Source organism: Glandiceps talaboti, chromosome 9 (assembly GCF_964340395.1).
Source record: "Glandiceps talaboti chromosome 9, keGlaTala1.1, whole genome shotgun sequence".
Taxonomy (NCBI): domain Eukaryota; kingdom Metazoa; phylum Hemichordata; class Enteropneusta; family Spengelidae; genus Glandiceps; species Glandiceps talaboti.
In genome coordinates this window covers 20,538,193-20,558,704 of record NC_135557.1, presented here as the reverse complement: position 1 = coordinate 20,558,704, position 20,512 = coordinate 20,538,193, and the positions used below count along the sequence as shown (strand labels likewise).

The following is a 20,512-nucleotide window of genomic DNA, read 5'->3' as shown; positions in this document are numbered from 1 at the left end:
TCCTTATCCCTTTCTAGTACAGAGTACAAGATAGATCACAACAAGCATCGATCTGTGAAGTAACTTTCTATAAATGTCACATTGGGTGTGTCCTATCTTCGATTGATTGATAACTCTTACTCACATCCACCTACAAAGGGCACACCTCACTGCAGGGTCCATGGATAAACAAAAAAACAAGATGTCCCCATGACGACAATATCTTGATGAAGCCTGATTGGCTCTCTTTGCGCATGCGTGGGTGTGGTTTAATGAGGTCATAGAAAGTTTTCAAACGTCTTCGTATTCAAAAGCGATAGTTAAAAGCGAGCGTTGCTGTAAGACGACACATGACCCGGTAGGTGCTAGATACACAACTAAACAAACCTGAGTACGTCGGATATTTAAACCATGGATTAGTAACAGTAAACATGCAGTTTTGAACCAAGAATACAGCCTGAATCTCAGAAGAATTGAAAATCTAGATAATAGTGAACGAACGGAGTTGCTGTGCTTTAAACGTGGATAGATAGACAGACACTGTTGTACACAAGATAGCCACTAATTTAATACGCAAGGTAGGTGTCACAACCATTTCACATATCCTGGCTACAAGGTCAGTCTGTTGAATTCTATAGAAAAGATTGCATAGAGGTGACCATGTTTTAAAAAGACCACGAAGTAATACAATAGTACGATACTTCACCAACTCACAACACTGAGACAGCACGGTACTTGCACTGATGAACGTGCGTTAAAAGACAATAGATCGGTATTTGCACTGAGAAACGGTCATTAACCGTTTCTTCTACGTGTCTTGCAAATTTAGCTGTCGTAGCGTGTCAGTTATAACTGGTATTACTCGGTCGTTCTTATTTCTATTTTTCGCATCACCATAGTAATAATAACGCATTTTTTACGACCCCGTGGCTATGCCGTGTTGTTACTTTGTCTAGGCATGACAGATCGACTTTCGCTTACCCGTGTCGAATGATGATTCATTGATTCGTATCGATCGAAATGTATATTTCGTAACTTGTGTATGCGTAGGGTTTCATACACAAAGACTCGGGTGGTACCTGTACCTAGATAGGCATATATTATATAGAATCGATGGTACTAACACCTTCATGTAGATTCTATACGGCTCGACAGCATGTTTGAAATCTATGGTATGCACTCAAGTAAAGGTAATATATTTGTAGAAGTGACATAACGGCAACTAATCGTAGAATTCAAAAAATACGATGATTTACATAAATGTGAATCCTAAATAATCGACGTCGATACGAAATTTGTTGGTTTATTTCTTCCTCCATTTCAAATATGGTTGTTATAGAGTAGAGTGTACTCGTGAAGACGACAGGAATTCGTTGGTTGTTAGCATAAATAAAAAAGACGTCCATTATGTCCAAATCTATTGAAATGGTGGTTCTGCTTTGTCTGTGTGCAATAGACAATCCTATTGACACTACACAGTCAATTCAAACAGGACAAGCCTTACACTAACAATACAATTCACGTCTGTAGCATAGAAAGAAATTTAAAAGATCTCCAAAATGATAATCAAAACAACCACTGTTGGCTTGGAAACGGTCAAAATGTGACAGATTGTATGGAGATAACTTGAAAGCAACGAGATGTGATTGACTAGTGCTTGATAAGATGTGAATACTATCTGCCAGATGTTACTGCCAGGAATTAGATTTAAAATGAAGTACTACCATAGTAGATTTCCACCGTCAAATGACGTATTAGTATGACAGTGTTTTTGTCGGACTGCTGTAAACAATCAGTACCATCTCTACAACATATTGAGACAAACACTGGTGTACAATCTCTATAATATGAAGAACCGATACAATCAATCGTTTATAGCTGAAAAGAATTTCTGGCTAGGAATCATAATTTGTGAACAACAGCAAACGACGTGTTACCCGCAGCGAGTATTTTACCACAGATAAGGAAAACAAGATTTCACCGAGATATTACTGCTAGTAGTGAATAAAATACATGAATTATTTGTTCACCATGTCATTATGATGTCATCAGTTTACTATAAACACGCTCGTTCATCATTTTGCATTTTGCTTCTTTCCATAATCAAATTACCATGTCGCTATCCAAAGTGGAGAAAATTGTGGAATGAAATAAAACAAATGAATATGCTAATGTAATCCTTTAGTCTCGATTTTCGAGGTAAACTGGATTTTCTGCATACCTAATTTAACGATTTACTAACACGAGTAAAAATCCAAAACATATGAATGAATGTTTACTACGAATTTATTGTTAGAAAATGGTCAAAAATATCAATATCAATAAAATAAGATTAGTTGAGTTGTGTGGTAACTTTGATTTATCCATTTATATTGATACGTGATCGCTTCGTCGACTTGATCAAACCGCACACTGTGAAAGTCGATGTAATCTATAATATATATCTAACGTACAGTGTACACTGACCGCCTTGTTATTTTCTCTTTTTGTTTAGAATACTGGACAGTCGAAAACGCTAAAACCATGGCAAATAGAACTCTTTGTCACCTACTACTCGTTGCCATGGTAACTTCTTTAATGGGGTTTGGTGGTAAGTACTCAAATCAAATATCGAATTGTTCAATAATTGGCTTGATAAACATAGGTGTGAACTGATCTCAAATCATTGCCTTAGAGAAACAAAAACTAGCAGGCTGACTATGCAAAAACTACATGTCTGTTAACACACACACACACACACACACACACACACACACACACACACACACACACATATATACACATCTGTGATTGTTTGTGTCTGTCTGTCTGTCTGCTTTATGAATGCACATCATAGTATGTATGTATGTATGTATGTATGTATGTATGTATGTATGTATGTATGTATGTATGTATGTATGTATGTATGTATGTGTGTGTGTGTGTGTGTATGTATGTATGTATGTATGTGCGTATCATATCCATGTGTATAAAAAAATAGTATAAAATCCGAGTGGTCACATTCATTTCCATTATTAGTATAAACACCTTACATTTATTCATGTATTTATCTAGACTACATCATTATTATCGTTAAGTCAATGACACTACAACATTGATACATTTGTGTCTTCAATTTATCATGGAAATATGTGATACAGTTTGTAACAAAAAATGGTACATCGATACTATAAGCTTTGGTTCTCATTATGAACAAAATGTCGTAATAAGATGTTCGTGGCTGAAAATCTCAGAAATGGTGAACTCTGTCACACTGACAGGTCAAAATCATTTATCAACGTTCTCTCAAAGTGAACTGTCTCAGACTCGTCAATAAATGAGAAATAGATCTAGAGCGAGTCTAATAGACGTGTACAGACTGCAAAACTACTTTCGTTGTAAATTATCCTCTACTGTGTTATTCTATCATTTCAAACCAAAATGACGTAGGCGATTCGCAAATGTACACCTAAGAAAATGAAAGATTGTTCTACGAAATATCGAAATCTCGTAGCGATCCCATTCATATTATTCTAAAATACTATCTTTTTTTCCATTTTAATTAAGTTTTTCTTTATAGCGAAGGAAATGATCAACTGTGTATATATACAAAATATAATGTCGGATGGCAAGGGCCAAGTCAGTATATATAATTAAATATGTAGTTGTGCATTTAAGAACCCGATCACGATCGATTTGAAAACAAAGATGGCGTCGTTTCTTTAAATATTAATTCACACGATATAATTGAACCTTCAGAATTGGCAATTACTTCTCCTCTGTCTTCATTAATTATAGTAGTCAGATGATTGGCTGAATATTTAAATGATATCAATTCTCCCCACTATGCCTTTTTTGTCAACTATACGTAATAGTGAAATATTTGAAGTCCGTTATTTTCCCCGGCAATATTTATTCTCTATCGTCTGACTGATTGAACTTAACAAATTACGTTGGAACGCAAATTTTCAACATTGAAGAGTTCGTAAATTTGTAAATTCGTTAGAACTATAGATTGCATAGGTCTATTTTCAAACACGTGTTTCCGTATATCAGCCTCGGTAGCTGCACACAACTTGGAAATAATCTAAGGTGTTCATAGCGATACGTAGATAAAACATAAACATTGTTGTTAAAAAAATTGCCAAGTGAAGCGCTTCATAAATCAGACCCATACTAAATATGCATGTATAGGGAATCAGACATTTTACAACACCGTCTCACAATCAGATTTCACAACACTTTGTAATCAACTGTGAATGAATACACGGCTGAAATCTTAGACCACTTAAGCACCTGAATGAGTATTTTCAATGTGAGGCTTAATACATCACATTTTACAAAGTAGATTCACAATACATTCTAATTACATCCCTTCAAGTATATTTCCCCAATAATTTATCATCCATCGATCACGTTGTGTTCTATAAAGATTAATGCAATCTTAATCCGGATTATAGGTGATTTGAGTGGTCTTCTAAATTAAATTTAGTTCTCATACCTTTATCTCATATTACAGTTATAAAATGAGTTCCTTTACATTTGCATTAATTTGCATCAATTTGCATAACCATAAATCATTGACATGTCAGTTAATATTACGTTAGCAATGCTGGATAGACAGATTACAATTATTTTTATATCATAAAAGATAAATGTATATTTTCAATGAATTGATCGATTGAAAACAATTGTTTGAACTTAGCGATTGAAAATCTCACTGACTTCACCATTCTACAACATTTTATGTAAAAACTGATTGAAAATTTCATACATATTATTATGAACATAATCAATAAAATACCGAATTTCTTAAAATTGTAAATAGAACGTTAATAAATTACCTACTGGTGCGTTCTATCAATAATTGATTGATGTATTTTTGCCTCTGTGAGTTTCAATAATTAAAAGTGTTGTCTTCAACTAATTGTAATTGATTTTTCAACTATTCTGTAAGTTTCTGTAATTAACACAACATTGTTGTCGACTTATTTGAATTGATCATAGGTGTATTGTGTGTGTATATATATCTAGCTGTGACATTCACATGTGGAGTTCGTAGCTTTACAATGGCGGTCAAAGGTCACGATATTTGAAGGTTGGGTATCTTCTAGAGGTCACATAAACAACTAATACATCTAAGACGGTGTTATTGTTGAAGTGCAAACGATGCTGTGTCGGTACAATGGATTTTATCAGACGGTGATGGTACCGTGAAATGGAATAAAATATATCACTTCTAGCTCGGCGCTGACTCATTTCCAACGTATGAAATGTGACAAAATTACCCGTCTTTGTTTAAGAATCCTGTGGTGACTCCAACAATTGACTACATTCAATCTCTGCTTCCATTCACCACTACTATACCGTACAGTATAAATACCCAACAATGCAAATCAAGAAGGCTTATTGGAATCGTATATTCTGTTGGTACTGAGCAACGTACGAATAAAACGCTAGTTAATTTTTTACATCTCATCATTTCACGGTGGAAATCACGTGTGAAATGAGCGTTTCCATTTATCCCTTTGTTGCTATGCATAGGAGTAATTTCCTGACCTCTCAGCTTCGTTCTACACAAAGCTAAAAACCATAATTTATCACAGGCTGTTCTACCGAACGATAAAAAAACAAAACATACTCGCATATTTTTCTTGCGGAAAAGCTGACTGATAATATGTTACGTGTCACTAACTCTAAGCTAATTGAAAATGATGAATTCAAAAAAGTACATATATCTTGTAGTTGAATATAAAAAATCGATGCCAGATTTGTGTAGAGTTCAACGCACGGGTCATAGCTTTAGGGTAAAAACTGGCGAGTTGCCAACACGAGAGAGCGCTATTCACCACTTACTCTCTGGAGTACTAAAACTCTGCGAATGTAGATATGGATTTGACTTAAGTTTGAATAAAACTCTTTAAAAAAGAAGTACCACGGTTTGCCTTTATGTTCATTTATTCTCTACTAAAGTAGACAGAATGACAAAAGACCTTTAAATCTAGTACCTATGTAAAGTAAAGACTGCCCTAGTTTCTACATTGCCTTTGTACACTATATACACACTGCAACAAAATTAAGGTTTTACCTCAGGACTACATGGAGGACTTTGTCTGATCCACAACCGGTGATCGATTATCACGCAAATTTGATGATACTGCCCGTTTTAAGTTACCATTCACTGGCTCTGTTTGAGACAACCACGCCGAAACCAATACGAAACTACACATGATACAATGTAACTTAAATTTAGCAAGATTGAATGAATACAGTTTCTTGCAACATTCTGTCTAAATGAAATGAAATTGAACTACAAACGTACCACCATACAGACGTCAAGACTTTGAGGGCGTGCGTCTGGAGCACGTTTAAATGGTTTACATTATAATAGGCAAAATGTAGCAAGAAATTTCGATTTTGTAATCTTTATAGTATAGAATATGCAGTTCCTTATCGGTTTCTGGGTGTTTGTATCAGACAGATTAGGTGAACGTTAGTTTGAAACGGGCCGTAACTACTAATCGGTGTATCGATATTAAAGTGGCCATACGGATGAGGATTGGGTATTTTGTTGAGATTTCAGACTACAGTAATCAATAAATTAGATTTTATGAGAGTTTGATTGTCATTAATATACTCCTTGTCTGTTACAGTGAATGGTCAGCAGACATTCGACATCACACCTTCAGACGCGTCTGGTTTCCTTGGCAGCTCAGTCACATTGCAGTGTGCATCTTCTGATAAAACGGGTCAGCTGATGTGGATCAGAACTGGTCGATTGATAAGTCGAGATACCGAGGTTTTACTAAATGTTGACAGGTGAGTCGTCAGTCAGTCAGTCAGTCAGTCAGTCAGTCAGTCAGTCAGTCAGTCAGTCAGTCAGACAGACAGACAGACAGACAGACAGTCAGTCTGTCTGTATGTGACAATATTATGTATGTATGTATGTATGTATGTATGTATGTATGTATGTATGTATGTATGTATTTGTGTGTGTATGTATGTGTATGTATGTATGTATGTATGTATGTATGTATTTATTTATTTATTTATTTATTTGTGCGTGTGTGTGTGTATGTATGTATGTATGTATGTATGTATGTATTTGTGTGTGTATGTATGTATGTATGTATGTATGTATGTATGTATTTATTTATTTGTGTGTTTGTATGTATGTATGTATGTATGTATGTATGTATGTATGTATGTATGTATGTATGTATGTATTTATTTGTGTGTGTGTGTGTGTGTGTGTGTGTGTGTGAGTAGGACACAAAGTATCATCGTAACCCTTCCCTACAACACTAACACGACACTAGTATAGTAAACCAATTCGTTTCTTTTCTACAGATATTCAATTACTGGCGACCAATCCAATGGAGAATATTTTCTAACACTTAGTGATTTACAAGAAGATGACGCTGGTACATATTATTGTATTTTAGCTCAAGGTGGTGGTAATGCTGCCACTTCTACACCTGGAGTTACTCTCACAGTATTAACAAGTAAGTTTTGTTGATGTAAATTAGTATGACATCAGCCATTCAGAATTATTATTATTATTAACAACAACAACAACAACAACAACAACAACAACAACAACAACAAATCAAATATAGAAAATATAGAAACACCAACCTTAAGATGTATGTCTGCACACCTACATTGTACATCTGTCTTGGATAGGTCCCGATATAAGTCGAGTTAGGCACAATTTTGCACATGCAGGATAGTGGAGTTAGGCATCGCCGTGCTTTATGTTAGAGCAAAGTGTACAAAGAAATACAGTGCAAGGCTGTATGTGCTTAACAATAGCACAGTTAGGCAAGTGTATATGTACCTGCGAGTAGAGTTAGGTAAGATTCCACACTTCAATTATTCTAAACTGGAGAGTAAAGTTAGGCATCACAGTGAACGATAGCGATATCCCTTCTCTATAATTATGCATCTACACTCCCGTCATTTATGATTAAGGATTACAAAGACCCAAACAAGTTTTGGTTTTTGAAGTGGATTGGATTAATTTGAAATGAACTGAATCAAATTAAATTAAATTAAATTAAATTAAAATAAATTAAATTAAATTAAATTAAAGTGAAGTGAAGTGAAGTGAAGTGAAGTGAAGTGAAGTGAAGTGAAGTGAAGTGAAGTGAAGTGAAGTGAAGTGTAGTGTAGTGTAGTGTAGTGTAGTGTAGTGTAGTGTAGTGTAGTGTAGTGAAGTGAAGTGAAGTGAAGTGAAGTGAAGTGAAGTGTAGTGTAGTGTAGTGTAGTGTAGTGTAGTGTAGTGTAGTGAAGTGAAGTGAAGTGAAGTGAATCGAATAGAATGGATGAATCGAATCGATGGAATAAAAAAATTGAATTAATTTGTTTTAAACTTTGTTTTATCAGAAAGTGACAGATATGGTTCCTAGCAATATAAATTTGAAATATTTAAAAAATTATCGAGACTGACAATTGCTTTATACAAAATCACATCCGTTGTATCATATAAGTTTTTACCTTATTTGGTATTTTCGTTTTTTTCTACTAGCTACACAACCATCAACAGGTACGCCATCACCACCACAATCATTTCGAACAGAGCCACAAGACACGACAGTAGACGAAGGTAACACAGCTGTGTTACAATGTGCTGTCGACAACAAAGTTGGCGATCTCCTGTGGCTGAAGCAAAATACTGGGCAAGTACTCAGTGTTGAGACAATTATCGTTGAGGCGACTTTGTCAGCCAGGTAAGTACTCTTTGATTTCCATATAGATCCAAAGAGTATCAAAACAAAGATGAGAGTACTATAGGTGTCCTCAACAGAGGTTTTCCCATAAACCTTTGCAGGAAATCCCCAATAAAACTAAACACATGTCAAGTGCAGAAGAGCTTCTTTTCAAGATTTTAAAAGTTGAGTAAGTTATTAAGTTGCTATATTGCAGCACCCAAATCATTCAAGTTAATAGCAGATACAAGTGTATCGCATTGACCTGATTGCACTATTACTTCAATGAGTGAATTAACGCCCAAGAATCGAAAACTCTGCCTCGAGTGTTTATTAACTCTTTTGTTAATTTTCAAACTTCATGGACCGTTACAGAGACTCAATTTTTTATTTTCTTCTTTTTGCAGATATAGTATCACAGGTGATCAATCAAATGGAGAATATAATTTACAAATAACCAATGCCCAATCGAGTGATGAGGGAGAGTATTTATGTTTCGCTGATGTACAGGGTATCATAGAATCTATTACGTCAAATCCTGCCACACTGACTGTAACAGTTCCACAAGGTAACATTTGTTTTTACAAAAAACTTTTAAAAAATGACAATATTGACAACAACACTATGTTCAATGTTAAAATTTACAACTCTGCAGTAGTCGCAAGAAAGACGACGACCACACTTGGAGCTTCCTGAAACAACAACAACAACAACAACAACAACAACAACAACAACAACAGCTTGATAATAACAAAAAACAACAATGATGATGATGATGATGATGATGACAACAACATCAAAATAAACTTCAACTGGATGAATGAACGATTTTTTTTACTACTACTAATAACATAAAATACTAACAGAGCATAACTACTACTAATACTGTTGTTGCTATTAACAATAATATCTTTCAATGGTGGTGGTGATGGTGGTGGTAGTGGAGGTGGTGGTGGTGGTGGTGGTAGATATACACGATTTAACGCAAAATATAACCTGGTGGTAATAACAGGTGGTCAAAGGTCTACAAATCTATATGTAATTGCTAACATCAGTTATACTCAAAAATATTGTAACATTTTCTGGTAGATAACAGAATCTGATACACATATAAATCTAATTAGTATGGATAGATGTCTTAATGATGGAAGTGATGACAGTTGATTGGTTGATGATGTAAGTGATGATAGTTGATTGGTTGATGATGTAAGTGATGATAGTTGATTGGTTGATGATGGAAGTGATGATAGTTGATTGGTTGATGATGGAAGTGATGATAGTTGATTGGTTGATGATGCAAGTGATGATAGTTGATTGGTTGATGATGCAAGTGATGACAGTTGATTGGTTGATGATGTAAGTGATGATAGTTGATTGGTTGATGATGCAAGTGATGATAGTTGATTGGTTGATGATGATGGAAGTGATGATAGTTGATTGGTTGATGATGGAAGTGATGATAGTTGATTGGTTGATGATGCAAGTGATGATAGTTGATTGGTTGATGATGATGGAAGTGATGATAGTTGATTGGTTGATGATGGAAGTGATGATAGTTGATTGGTTGATGATGCAAGTGATGATAGTTGATTGGTTGATGATGTAAGTGATGACAGTTGATTGGTTGATGATGTAAGTGATGATAGTTTATTTACTGATGATGTAAGTGATGACAATTGATTGGTTGATGATGTAAGTGATGATAGTTGATTGGTTGATGATGGATATGATGACAATTGATTGGTTGATGATGTAAGTGATGATAGTTTATTTACTGATGATGTAAGTGATGACAATTGATTGGTTGATGATGTAAGTGATGATAATTGATTGGTTGATGATGTAAGTGATGATAGTTTATTTACTGATGATGGAAGTGATGATAGTTGATTGGTTGATGATGGAAGTGATGATAGTTGATTGGTTGATGATGCAAGTGATGACAGTTGATTGGTTGATGATGTAAGTGATGATAGTTGATTGGTTGATGATGCAAGTGATGATAGTTGATTGGTTGATGATGATGGAAGTGATGATAGTTGATTGGTTGATGATGGAAGTGATGATAGTTGATTGGTTGATGATGCAAGTGATGATAGTTGATTGGTTGATGATGTAAGTGATGACAGTTGATTGGTTGATGATGTAAGTGATGATAGTTGATTGGTTGATGATGCAAGTGATGATAGTTGATTGGTTGATGATGGAAGTGATGATAGTTGATTGGTTGATGATGTAAGTGATGATAGTTGATTGGTTGATGATGTAAGTGATGATAGTTGATTGGCTGATGATGGAAGTGATGATAGTTGATTGGTTGATGATGTAAGTGATGATAATTGATTGGTTGATGATGTAAGTGATGATAATTGATTGGTTGATGATGTAAGTGATGATAATTGATTGGTTGATGATGTAAGTGATGATAGTTTATTTACTGATGATGTAAGTGATGACAATTGATTGGTTGATGATGTAAGTGATGATAATTGATTGGTTGATGATGTAAGTGATGATAGTTGATTGGTTGATGATGGATATGATGACAATTGATTGGTTGATGATGTAAGTGATGATAGTTTATTTACTGATGATGTAAGTGATGACAATTGATTGGTTGATGATGTAAGTGATGATAATTGATTGGTTGATGATGTAAGTGATGATAGTTTATTTGCTGATGATGGAAGTGATGACAATTGATTGACTGATGATGGAAGTGGTGATAGTTGATTTTGATTAGTTGATGATGTAAGTGTTGATAGTTGATTGGCTGATGATGTTAGGGATAATAGTTGATTGTTGATGATAGCAGTTGATTGGCTAATGATGGATATGATGACAATTGATTGGTTGACGATGGAAGTGGAGACAGTTGATTGGTTGATGATGTAAGTGATGACAGTTGATTGGTTGATGATGCAAGTGATGACAGTAATTGATTTGCTAATGGTGGAAATTGTGATTGATGCTGGGCTAATTGATTTATATAACCATGATATAATATGCGTTAAAGTGGGTTAATGAGATAATTGTGTTTGGCAATTGCGAGAGCCTTTTGGACTAATCACTCCTCCTCTCTGCTTTAAATATAAGCTTCTCCATCCTTAACCTGTACATGTCAAAGCGATTATCATCAACCTGCTTGGTCGCACGCTTAACTCTGCAATGCAAACTTGTTCCAGCTACCACCAAAGTTATCACAACTCTACCACTTGCCACCACACCAATCCCTGCTGCAACCACCACCACCACCACTGCTGATAAATCGACACCATACACCACTGCCAATGTTGTGACAACTAAACTCACATCTGTTGTGACAACTAAACCTAAAACTACCACTGTAGCTACGACTACACTGCCCATTAGTACCATCACCATTTCAACACAAAATCCACCCACTTCAGCTACTGTTCCTACTACTGCAATTGCAAGTCCTGCTGCAACCACTAGTGCTATCAGTACTGCTGCTGGTACAACTGCTGCTGTTAGACAAACTACCCTAGCTGCTAGATCTACAGTCAATGGAGGTAGGATATAGATGATACTGCTATAGTCATTATACAGAATATACTTAGAAATTATGGTGATGGGACTGTAGTTACTCTGTGTGTCTTTGTGTAAATTTTTGCATAAAATACAACCAATTTCACTTAACCGCATTGAAACAGTGTGTGTCTCAAATTTATTTTGATTCTGTTCATATAGTAGTAGATAAGGACAACATTTTATACATGCTGACTGACTACAAATGAAAATAAATACAGTTGCCAACTTATCAAGCAGTTACTTTGCAACCTACTGCAGTGGACTATATACAATTTAAAATGTATACATATCCCGATACTTCAATGATTTAATTGGTAACAATGTGCTAACAATGTGCTACAAGTTTATTTTCATTTGCATTGAGTCGGTTTGTCTGAAGAGCTGTCATTATCTACCAGTATCGTACGAACTAAGATACAATTACTTTTTGTGCCACATTTCGGTGAGGTTAGGTGAAATTGGCTGTAGTTGCCTTGATGTTTGTCTATTGTGTATGTATTTGTGTGACACACCCAAATCTGATGTATGAATCAAAAGCCCTGCTGAATCATGAAAAGTACATTCATGTTTTTTTCTAAGATAGAGTAGGACAGATGTAGATTGTAAGATACGTCATGTCTTTTCCAAGTTCTTGTCAGGCTTCACAAGCTGCAACTGAGCCATTATTTTTTATCAGACAACCAGCAATAAATTCATTGAAAAATGTTAAAAATACCAATAATTAGACATTGTACATGTCAATTAGAGATCTATTTTATGTATAATTAGTATAGTAATAAGTTGAAATCGGGATTCATTGGGGTGCTGGTTATTGGGTGCGGACCCCAAAATCATTTATATTGCACCATACTATGTGTATTGCTACACAAATATGTTTACCCACATCATGTGATTCACTACTGTGCAGGGTGTACAATATTATGATTACGTCATTGTATCTCAATTATATCAAGAAATATTCCAGTAGCAGCTGGTACAGCTTTCACGTAGAGTAGTAATTGCTGATAGAACATTTAATTGTAACACGTGGTATCTTACAGACGAGGTCAGGGGTCAATGAAGTATTACAGCATGTCTTATATTCTTTATTATTGATTTCCACGGACCAAATATTATCCAATCATGCAGGAGAATGTCATACAGCGCGTTGCAGTTTACTGTTCACCCAGTTTGATACAATCACACAGAAATATATAAGACATTGCACATTCTACACTTTAAAAGGGCAATATCGCAATTTATTGCTTCATGTAAGCTGAATACATTTTAGATATACTCTAACTAGACGTTGACGTCAATATATGGATGTCTGCAGCTGATATCTTCATGGTGGCACTACATTTCAATTTAGACATAATGTAGTAAGACACTGTAACATGTGCAGTTTCTGCATGGTTGTATCAAACAGAGCAAGTGAACGGTAACCTGCATTGCGCTGTATCAGATGCTGATTTCAAGTGATACGCAATGAAAACATGACTTAGTTTTGTATATCAATTGAATATTGACAGTTATTGACTCCCTTTCATGCAGTTACTACTCCAACTACGCAAGCGAAGATAACAACCAAGGCAGTTACAACAGTCCAGGAACAATCCACAGCCAAGGAACAAACACCTGCTAGAGTGACAACCAGACCACCAGCGGCGACTACCCAACCACAAGGTATGTGAAAATGCGTGCGCAAAAATCATGTTTGTCTCGAAAGAAACATTTCCACAATTGATTGAAAGGTCAATGAAAGGTTAAAATATGAAAATAAACCAATAGGATGAGGAATGGGGTTGTCATATACATGATTAATTTGATATAAAAACTATACTCACGTGATGCATATTTTAAATCTATGCCAATCTTCTCAGTCATGTATTTGGTTTATCGTGTCTTCTTTAATGTTGTGTCTGTCAGAGTGGGTGGACATCTGTTGTCAGTTTTAGTAGTTATATCCAAATGAAAACCTTTCATTTTCTCTAGATTGAAAACAAATGCTTACTTCTGCTTGTTTAAGTGATGGAAATTTGGCTGGTTGTTATTGTCAACAACTAAATAATTGCTTCCTATCTACTACACTGATATTGGCAAATTCTAGAATTAAAACGTAGATGAAAATCAAACCCATTCACAGTGGTAGGTTTTCCCGCCCACCTTCCTTACTGTCATGCTGATGTAGCGACTTCTTTGTCACTATAGGCTTAGTTGGCCCTGGGGAGGAATATCCACTCTGTGCAATGACAGGTGACGTCATCAGAGGTCAAACTGTCGTGTTATCCTGTTATTCTAATGGTGGCAATCCTGCAGCAGTCTTACAGTGGAGTAGAGATGATGAAAACCTTGAACCAACATACACTGAAACCGAGAATGGGATAAGCAGCCACCTCAGTTTTGTTGTGGATGATAACTTAGAGGGGGCGCTGTTTACTTGCACCTCAACACACCTGTCTTACTCCGAACCAAAGATGTGTTCATTCTCACCACTGAGTGTAAAATGTACGTGACTTTTCTCACTGTTTCTATCTAATGCCTTGCATATCTTAATCGGAACCATTAAATTGACAGAGCTAGTGTTTCGTCATACATAGGTACAACCCTGATTAGTTTTTCCATTATACAAAGGCACAGGGTTAGTCTGGAAACCGTGATGGCTATGTATGCTTCAGTAAGTAGAATATTACATGGAACTTTTAAATATGCAGCAAATGTTTCGCCCAAAACATAAAACTCAGCTTGTCCCCCCAGCTTGTCCCCCATTTAAAAATGTCTATGTCTCTCTTATTCATTGTAAAAAATAAAGATCATGCAGCAATAATGTTTTACAAGTGAATAATATTAACTTCATTTGTATATTTTCTTTATACAGCGAAACAAGTGGTGGTTGAGATACAACCTGCAACTCTAGAAAAGGAGGTAGGAGATGAAGGCATGTTTACATGTGAAGTAACTAGCACTGAGAGAGTTCTTCAATATGTCTGGTCATTTGATAACGAAGAGATTGATACATCGACAGACGAACGGTTTCACCTACTGTTTAACAGCACAGTACTATTTATAGCTAATATTACCAAAGACATGGACGAATCAATGGTTGAGTGTTTAGCATCTACCGCCAATTACACCGAATCTGCGACTGCGAAGATCGAAATAGTTGGTGAGTTTTTGCTTCAATTCACAGTAATTCTCTCTGTTAACGCAAGCCTTTAAATCTCGCTGCAGTGTCAACCGTTTCACGTGTAAGAACAAGCGAACAATATTGGTTAACATATTAATTTGATGACAATCACAGAAGTAATGTGATAATATGCAATCAATTCATATTGCACACAACAATGTGTGATCGATAGGCACCCACTCTTAACTAGACTGAGAGATCGACCGTTGAGGCGCTCTTCTTATCCCTTTCCACAAACAAACAAATGTAAGGAGACTGATGAGGACGTTCTTTACAGTCAAATTTTTAACCATCTCTCCTAAATTTTCTTTCAGGGGAAGGAGGAACCTGGAGTAAGCTATCCCTTGTTATCGTTATTGCCATAGTGATAGTAGTGATCATTGTCATCATAGTTAGTTTGGTCTTGTTCTATTGTCTGTGGTGGAAAAAGCGACAGGAAAAAGAACCACTATGTAAGTAGTCGTAGCTCACATTCATGTCATATGATATATATTACTTCAAATTACTCAAACATAATCCTGAAAGTTGGTGTAATTATCTAGGAGAAAGTATGAAACATTTATGATAAACAGTGAAAATGTAATACAGGTTTCAAAACTGTGTATCATGGTACAACATGGATATATAATACCATATACATCATTGTGCAGTGCAGTGCAGTGTGTGTGTGTGTGTGTGTGTGTGTGTGTGTGTGTGTGGATGTATGTATGTATGTATGTATGTATGTATGTATGTATGTATATATGTGTGTTTGTGTGTGTGTGTGGATGTATGTATGTATGTATGTATGTATGTATGTATGTATGTATGTATGTATGTATGTATGTATGTGTGTGTGTATGTGTATGTGTATGTGTGTGTGTATGTATGTATGTGTGTGTGTATGTGTATGTGTGTGTATGTGTGTATGTGTATGTGTGTGTGTGTATGTGTGTGTGTATGTGTATGTGTATGTGTGTGTGTATGTGTATGTGTGTATGTGTGTGTGTATGTGTGTATGTGTATGTGTGTGTGTGTGTGTGTATGTGTATGTGTGTGTGTGTATGTGTGTGGATGTGTGTGTATTGGCAGTTGTCATATATAGATATTGATATAATTTATCTTAACACAGCCCATTTCTTATAATATATAACTAAACTTTCGGACAAATACCATTTCTATGGAAGGGTAAATCCAAAGAGACATAGTACCACGGCATAATGAAATCATTGCATTGATCAAAGTCCACAGTAGACGGATGAAAATGTCGTATTCGTTTCCAATTTACCATCCCCAAGTAACTATATTTTACTTTCTTTTGATTCTTGCAACCTAAGCAATACAAACTAAACTTTCACATTTGTGTGTCATAACTAAATTTAATTTGATACTAGTATTTGCTGTATGATTGACATTTTGGTATCTTTTCGTTGACAGCAAATGAAGAAATAATTGAAGATGAAGACAGAGCTGAAATGGCGCCAAGTCCTGTAGCTGCAGGTAACCCGGATGTAGCGTACACCAACGGACAAATCAACACAGCTTATACTATCGACAATGAAATACCAGTCAGTAAGAGTCTATCTATTCCGCCAGTTAGGAGTCACACCCCCGTAGGAGGTCGCCCACAGACCGCAGACTTGGATCTACGTCGGGAACAGCCTGTGTATATTAAGAAAAGCAAGAAACACAAGAAGAAAAAGAAGAGGCATAACCTGATTGGTCCACAGGAGCTAAAACCAGTAAAGAGCCATTCCTATAGTGACAAGCCTAGAGTATTAGACCATTTTGTTGTGAATGCAGTGAATGGTGGAAGTCCTCGTCACGAAACAGATACCTCAGATAGATCACCTCCATCAAATGATGATAACCATCACTATGAAACACCACAACCACTTCCATCAAAGTCTCCAAAGAGAAGTCGACGCTTTGATGACCCTGATAAAGATGGAGAGCGCCCCCGATCACCCACACCTGAAAGCCACCGACCTCGTTCACCAACACCAGATAAACAACACGTGCGTCGCTCGCATAAAAAACACCACCGACGTCGATCTGTCGATGATGATCAAGACGATCCCCACAACTCTTCCTCGGAACACCGTGACCGCCCTCGGTCGTCTTCAAACCGCCGTAGTCGGTCGTCTTCAGAAAGACGTCACCACCGCCGTTCACGTGATGACAGCAGGGATGGCAGACGAGAACGTCGCCGTCATCGTCCCAGATCAAGTCACCATCGAGACTCACGTCATCAGTATAGTGAGGATAGCGATATTGGACGGAGCGCACCAGCACATGTACCACCAGTATCAGACAACTTCGAGAAACACGAATTGGAAATGAAAATACGTAAAACAGACGACTCCGATCTTGTGACTACAGAGGTTGACGATGAGAAAGAGAGGCGAAGATCGCATAAGCGCGGGGAAAGGTCACGTGACAGACATAAGCGCCACAGGAAATCACGTGATAGACATGACTCTCCACACGACGATTGATGAACTACATGTGGCTTGAACTCAGACCACTAAGGTCTGAGGCATGACACACTGATTACAAACACTAACTGTACGACACGCTAGTTAGCAGACTAACAATTGCCCGACTAGGAACAAAACCTTGTAATATTTCGATTAGATTGGACAGAAAGGTCATAGGTCAAAACGGATATTGCTACCTTATGCTTCATTATGGTTTTATATATATTTATATTTTTAGCGCATTCTGATTATTTTCCTATGTCTGGAATTTTCCAATCAATTAAACACATAACTGATTCTGTACATATTGTAATATAAAATACAGTGTTTTTTCACACTTGTGTATTTGTCTTTCCACTGGTATAAAGGCAATCAGAATCGTTAGCTCTTAAATTGTACACTGTAACATGTTGGCCTAATCTCCACGTATGTCATTTGTCCTGTATCTATCCACAAGATGTTTGGTCACAGTACTTCTCTCTTGAATTTGGCTTTCACCTAGTCACAACTCTATGTAAATAATTTCGACCAATCCTAGTAATGTAAAACATAATTTAGAATAATCGCATATTAATTAACAGTTTCAACCAATCACAACGGTATAGGAATGATTTCAACCAATCACAGCAATGTTAATATTTTCAACCAAAGATGGGTACAGTCATGGTTTGACTTTCCCACACTTACATAAACAGAGGTGCACTATTGCTTCATATAGGTCAACCCCGAATACATTATCAATTATTAATTATTATTATTATAGTCATGAAATCATATCAATAACAAAGCAATAACAATATCTAAAAGTAATTATTCAAACAAATAACAATATTTAGGTGGAATATTTTTTTTTATTAAGAATGCAAAATGGAAATGACGCCAGTGGTTTAATATTTTTTGATTTTTTCTTTTACAAAATGTAACCACTAAGGCTTACATAGTATTTTTTGAATTTCCTGAATGAATTGGAATTCACTGAATAGACATTTCATTGGTTACAATGCACGTGACTGTACTAACCCACCAATCATTAGATAGACATTTCATTTGTCAGTTACATTGCATGTGACGTACCAACACGCCAATCCCTGGATGGGCACTCATTAGTAGTTACACTGCACGTGACTGTACTAACCCACCAATCATTGGATAGCCATTTCATTGGTTACAACGCACGTGACTGTACTAACCCACCAATTATTGGATAGACATTTCATTTGTCAGTTACATTGCATGTGACGTACCAACACGCCAATCCCTGGATGGGCACTCATTGGTAGTTACAATGCACGTGACTGTACTAACCCACCAACCACATAATTACCTGATTTATTAAATTTCAATAACAAAACAGGAAGCTATAATTCCTTTCCTAAGTATTAAGTAAAAACCAACAACATGCACATTGTACAGTACTTTACATTAATGGGAATTGCCAAAGAAGGATAAAACAGCTTCCATAATATTATTATACTTGAAAAATTAATCGCAAAATTTTAGTCAATGATTTGATAAACATAACAATTAGTCTAGTAATTTCCAAATAAATTACAAATCCAAATATTTTTTTTTCTACGCATTATACAAACGTCTACGAATTTCTTTGTTTATAAATAACACCACTTGAAATAGTATTACAATTTAGTTTAACTCCTTGTGATAACTTCAGGAATCATTAATTACTGACATAACATAATTGGTTTTAATGAACTCGTATGATACAGTAAGTTGAGATGCTTTGTTGATGTATTTGTAAATTTATATATATGTTTACTGTTCTGAGTGTCTGCAGTATAGGAGGCAGCCTCAGCCTTGTTATAAATGATTTCACGAAATGTATTATTTTATTTTATTTTAATTTAGTGTAGTTTAGTTTATTATTTTTATTTTTCTAACCAAATTTATGTGGCCTGTCATGACATTGACACTAAAGTTGTTTCAATGGAGGGTAGAATTTGTCACGATTTTACTCTATATTTTGTAAGATTTGTAAAAAAAAAATGATATCTTCTCGTTCAAGATGTACAGCAGGTATTTTAATACTTCTATCTGTAAATAAACCAAGAAAATAAAATAAAACATAATTAATATTTTTTCTGTGAATCGATTCGTCACATTACAGATTTGTATACAGAAAGAATAAATGATACTTATAAGCATGGCGTCAAGAATGTGTGAGTTGTGTGTGTGTGTGTGTGTGTGTGTGTGTGTATGTGTGTATGTATGTATGTATGTATGTATGTATGTATGTATGTATGTATGTATGTATGTATGTATGTACATGAAAGTATGTATGTATGTATGTATGTATGTATGTATGTATGTATGTATGTATGTATGTATGTATGACGTATGTGTCTGTTCCTGTGTCTGTGTCTGTGTCTGTGTGTGTCCCTGTGTGTGTGTTTCATTGTGTGTCTACGTTTAATAATGCAACTTATCCTCCAACAGTGTTAAGAACTTTATTCAGGAGACGATTTAAAACAACTTGGACTGTCACAATAGAAATAACCTTTGTGATGAACACACGGTACAAAGACTATAAACAAATGTTGATAAATGTAATTCTCAAACATTTATGAAATCATACAACTATGCTGTAATGCTGTATCCTTCATATCCCTTTTCTGTAATTAATAATCTAAAACACAAATTAATTATTTACA

The 20,512-nt window shown here is 35.6% G+C and overlaps 1 protein-coding gene across 1 annotated transcript; it reads left to right on the top strand.

The window, feature by feature from the left end:
* The first annotated feature begins 304 nt into the window (after positions 1-304).
* LOC144439700 (uncharacterized) lies at positions 305-19,921 on the top strand. The gene is made up of 11 exons (XM_078128936.1): positions 305-557; positions 2,474-2,569; positions 6,612-6,777; positions 7,309-7,463; positions 8,489-8,690; positions 9,077-9,237; positions 13,755-13,886; positions 14,412-14,708; positions 15,079-15,366; positions 15,702-15,839; positions 16,804-19,921. Exons 2-11 carry the CDS (start codon positions 2,503-2,505, stop codon positions 17,862-17,864), a joined length of 2,667 nt encoding a protein of 888 aa, XP_077985062.1. The 5' UTR covers positions 305-557; positions 2,474-2,502; the 3' UTR covers positions 17,865-19,921.
* The last annotated feature ends 591 nt before the right edge of the window (positions 19,922-20,512 follow it).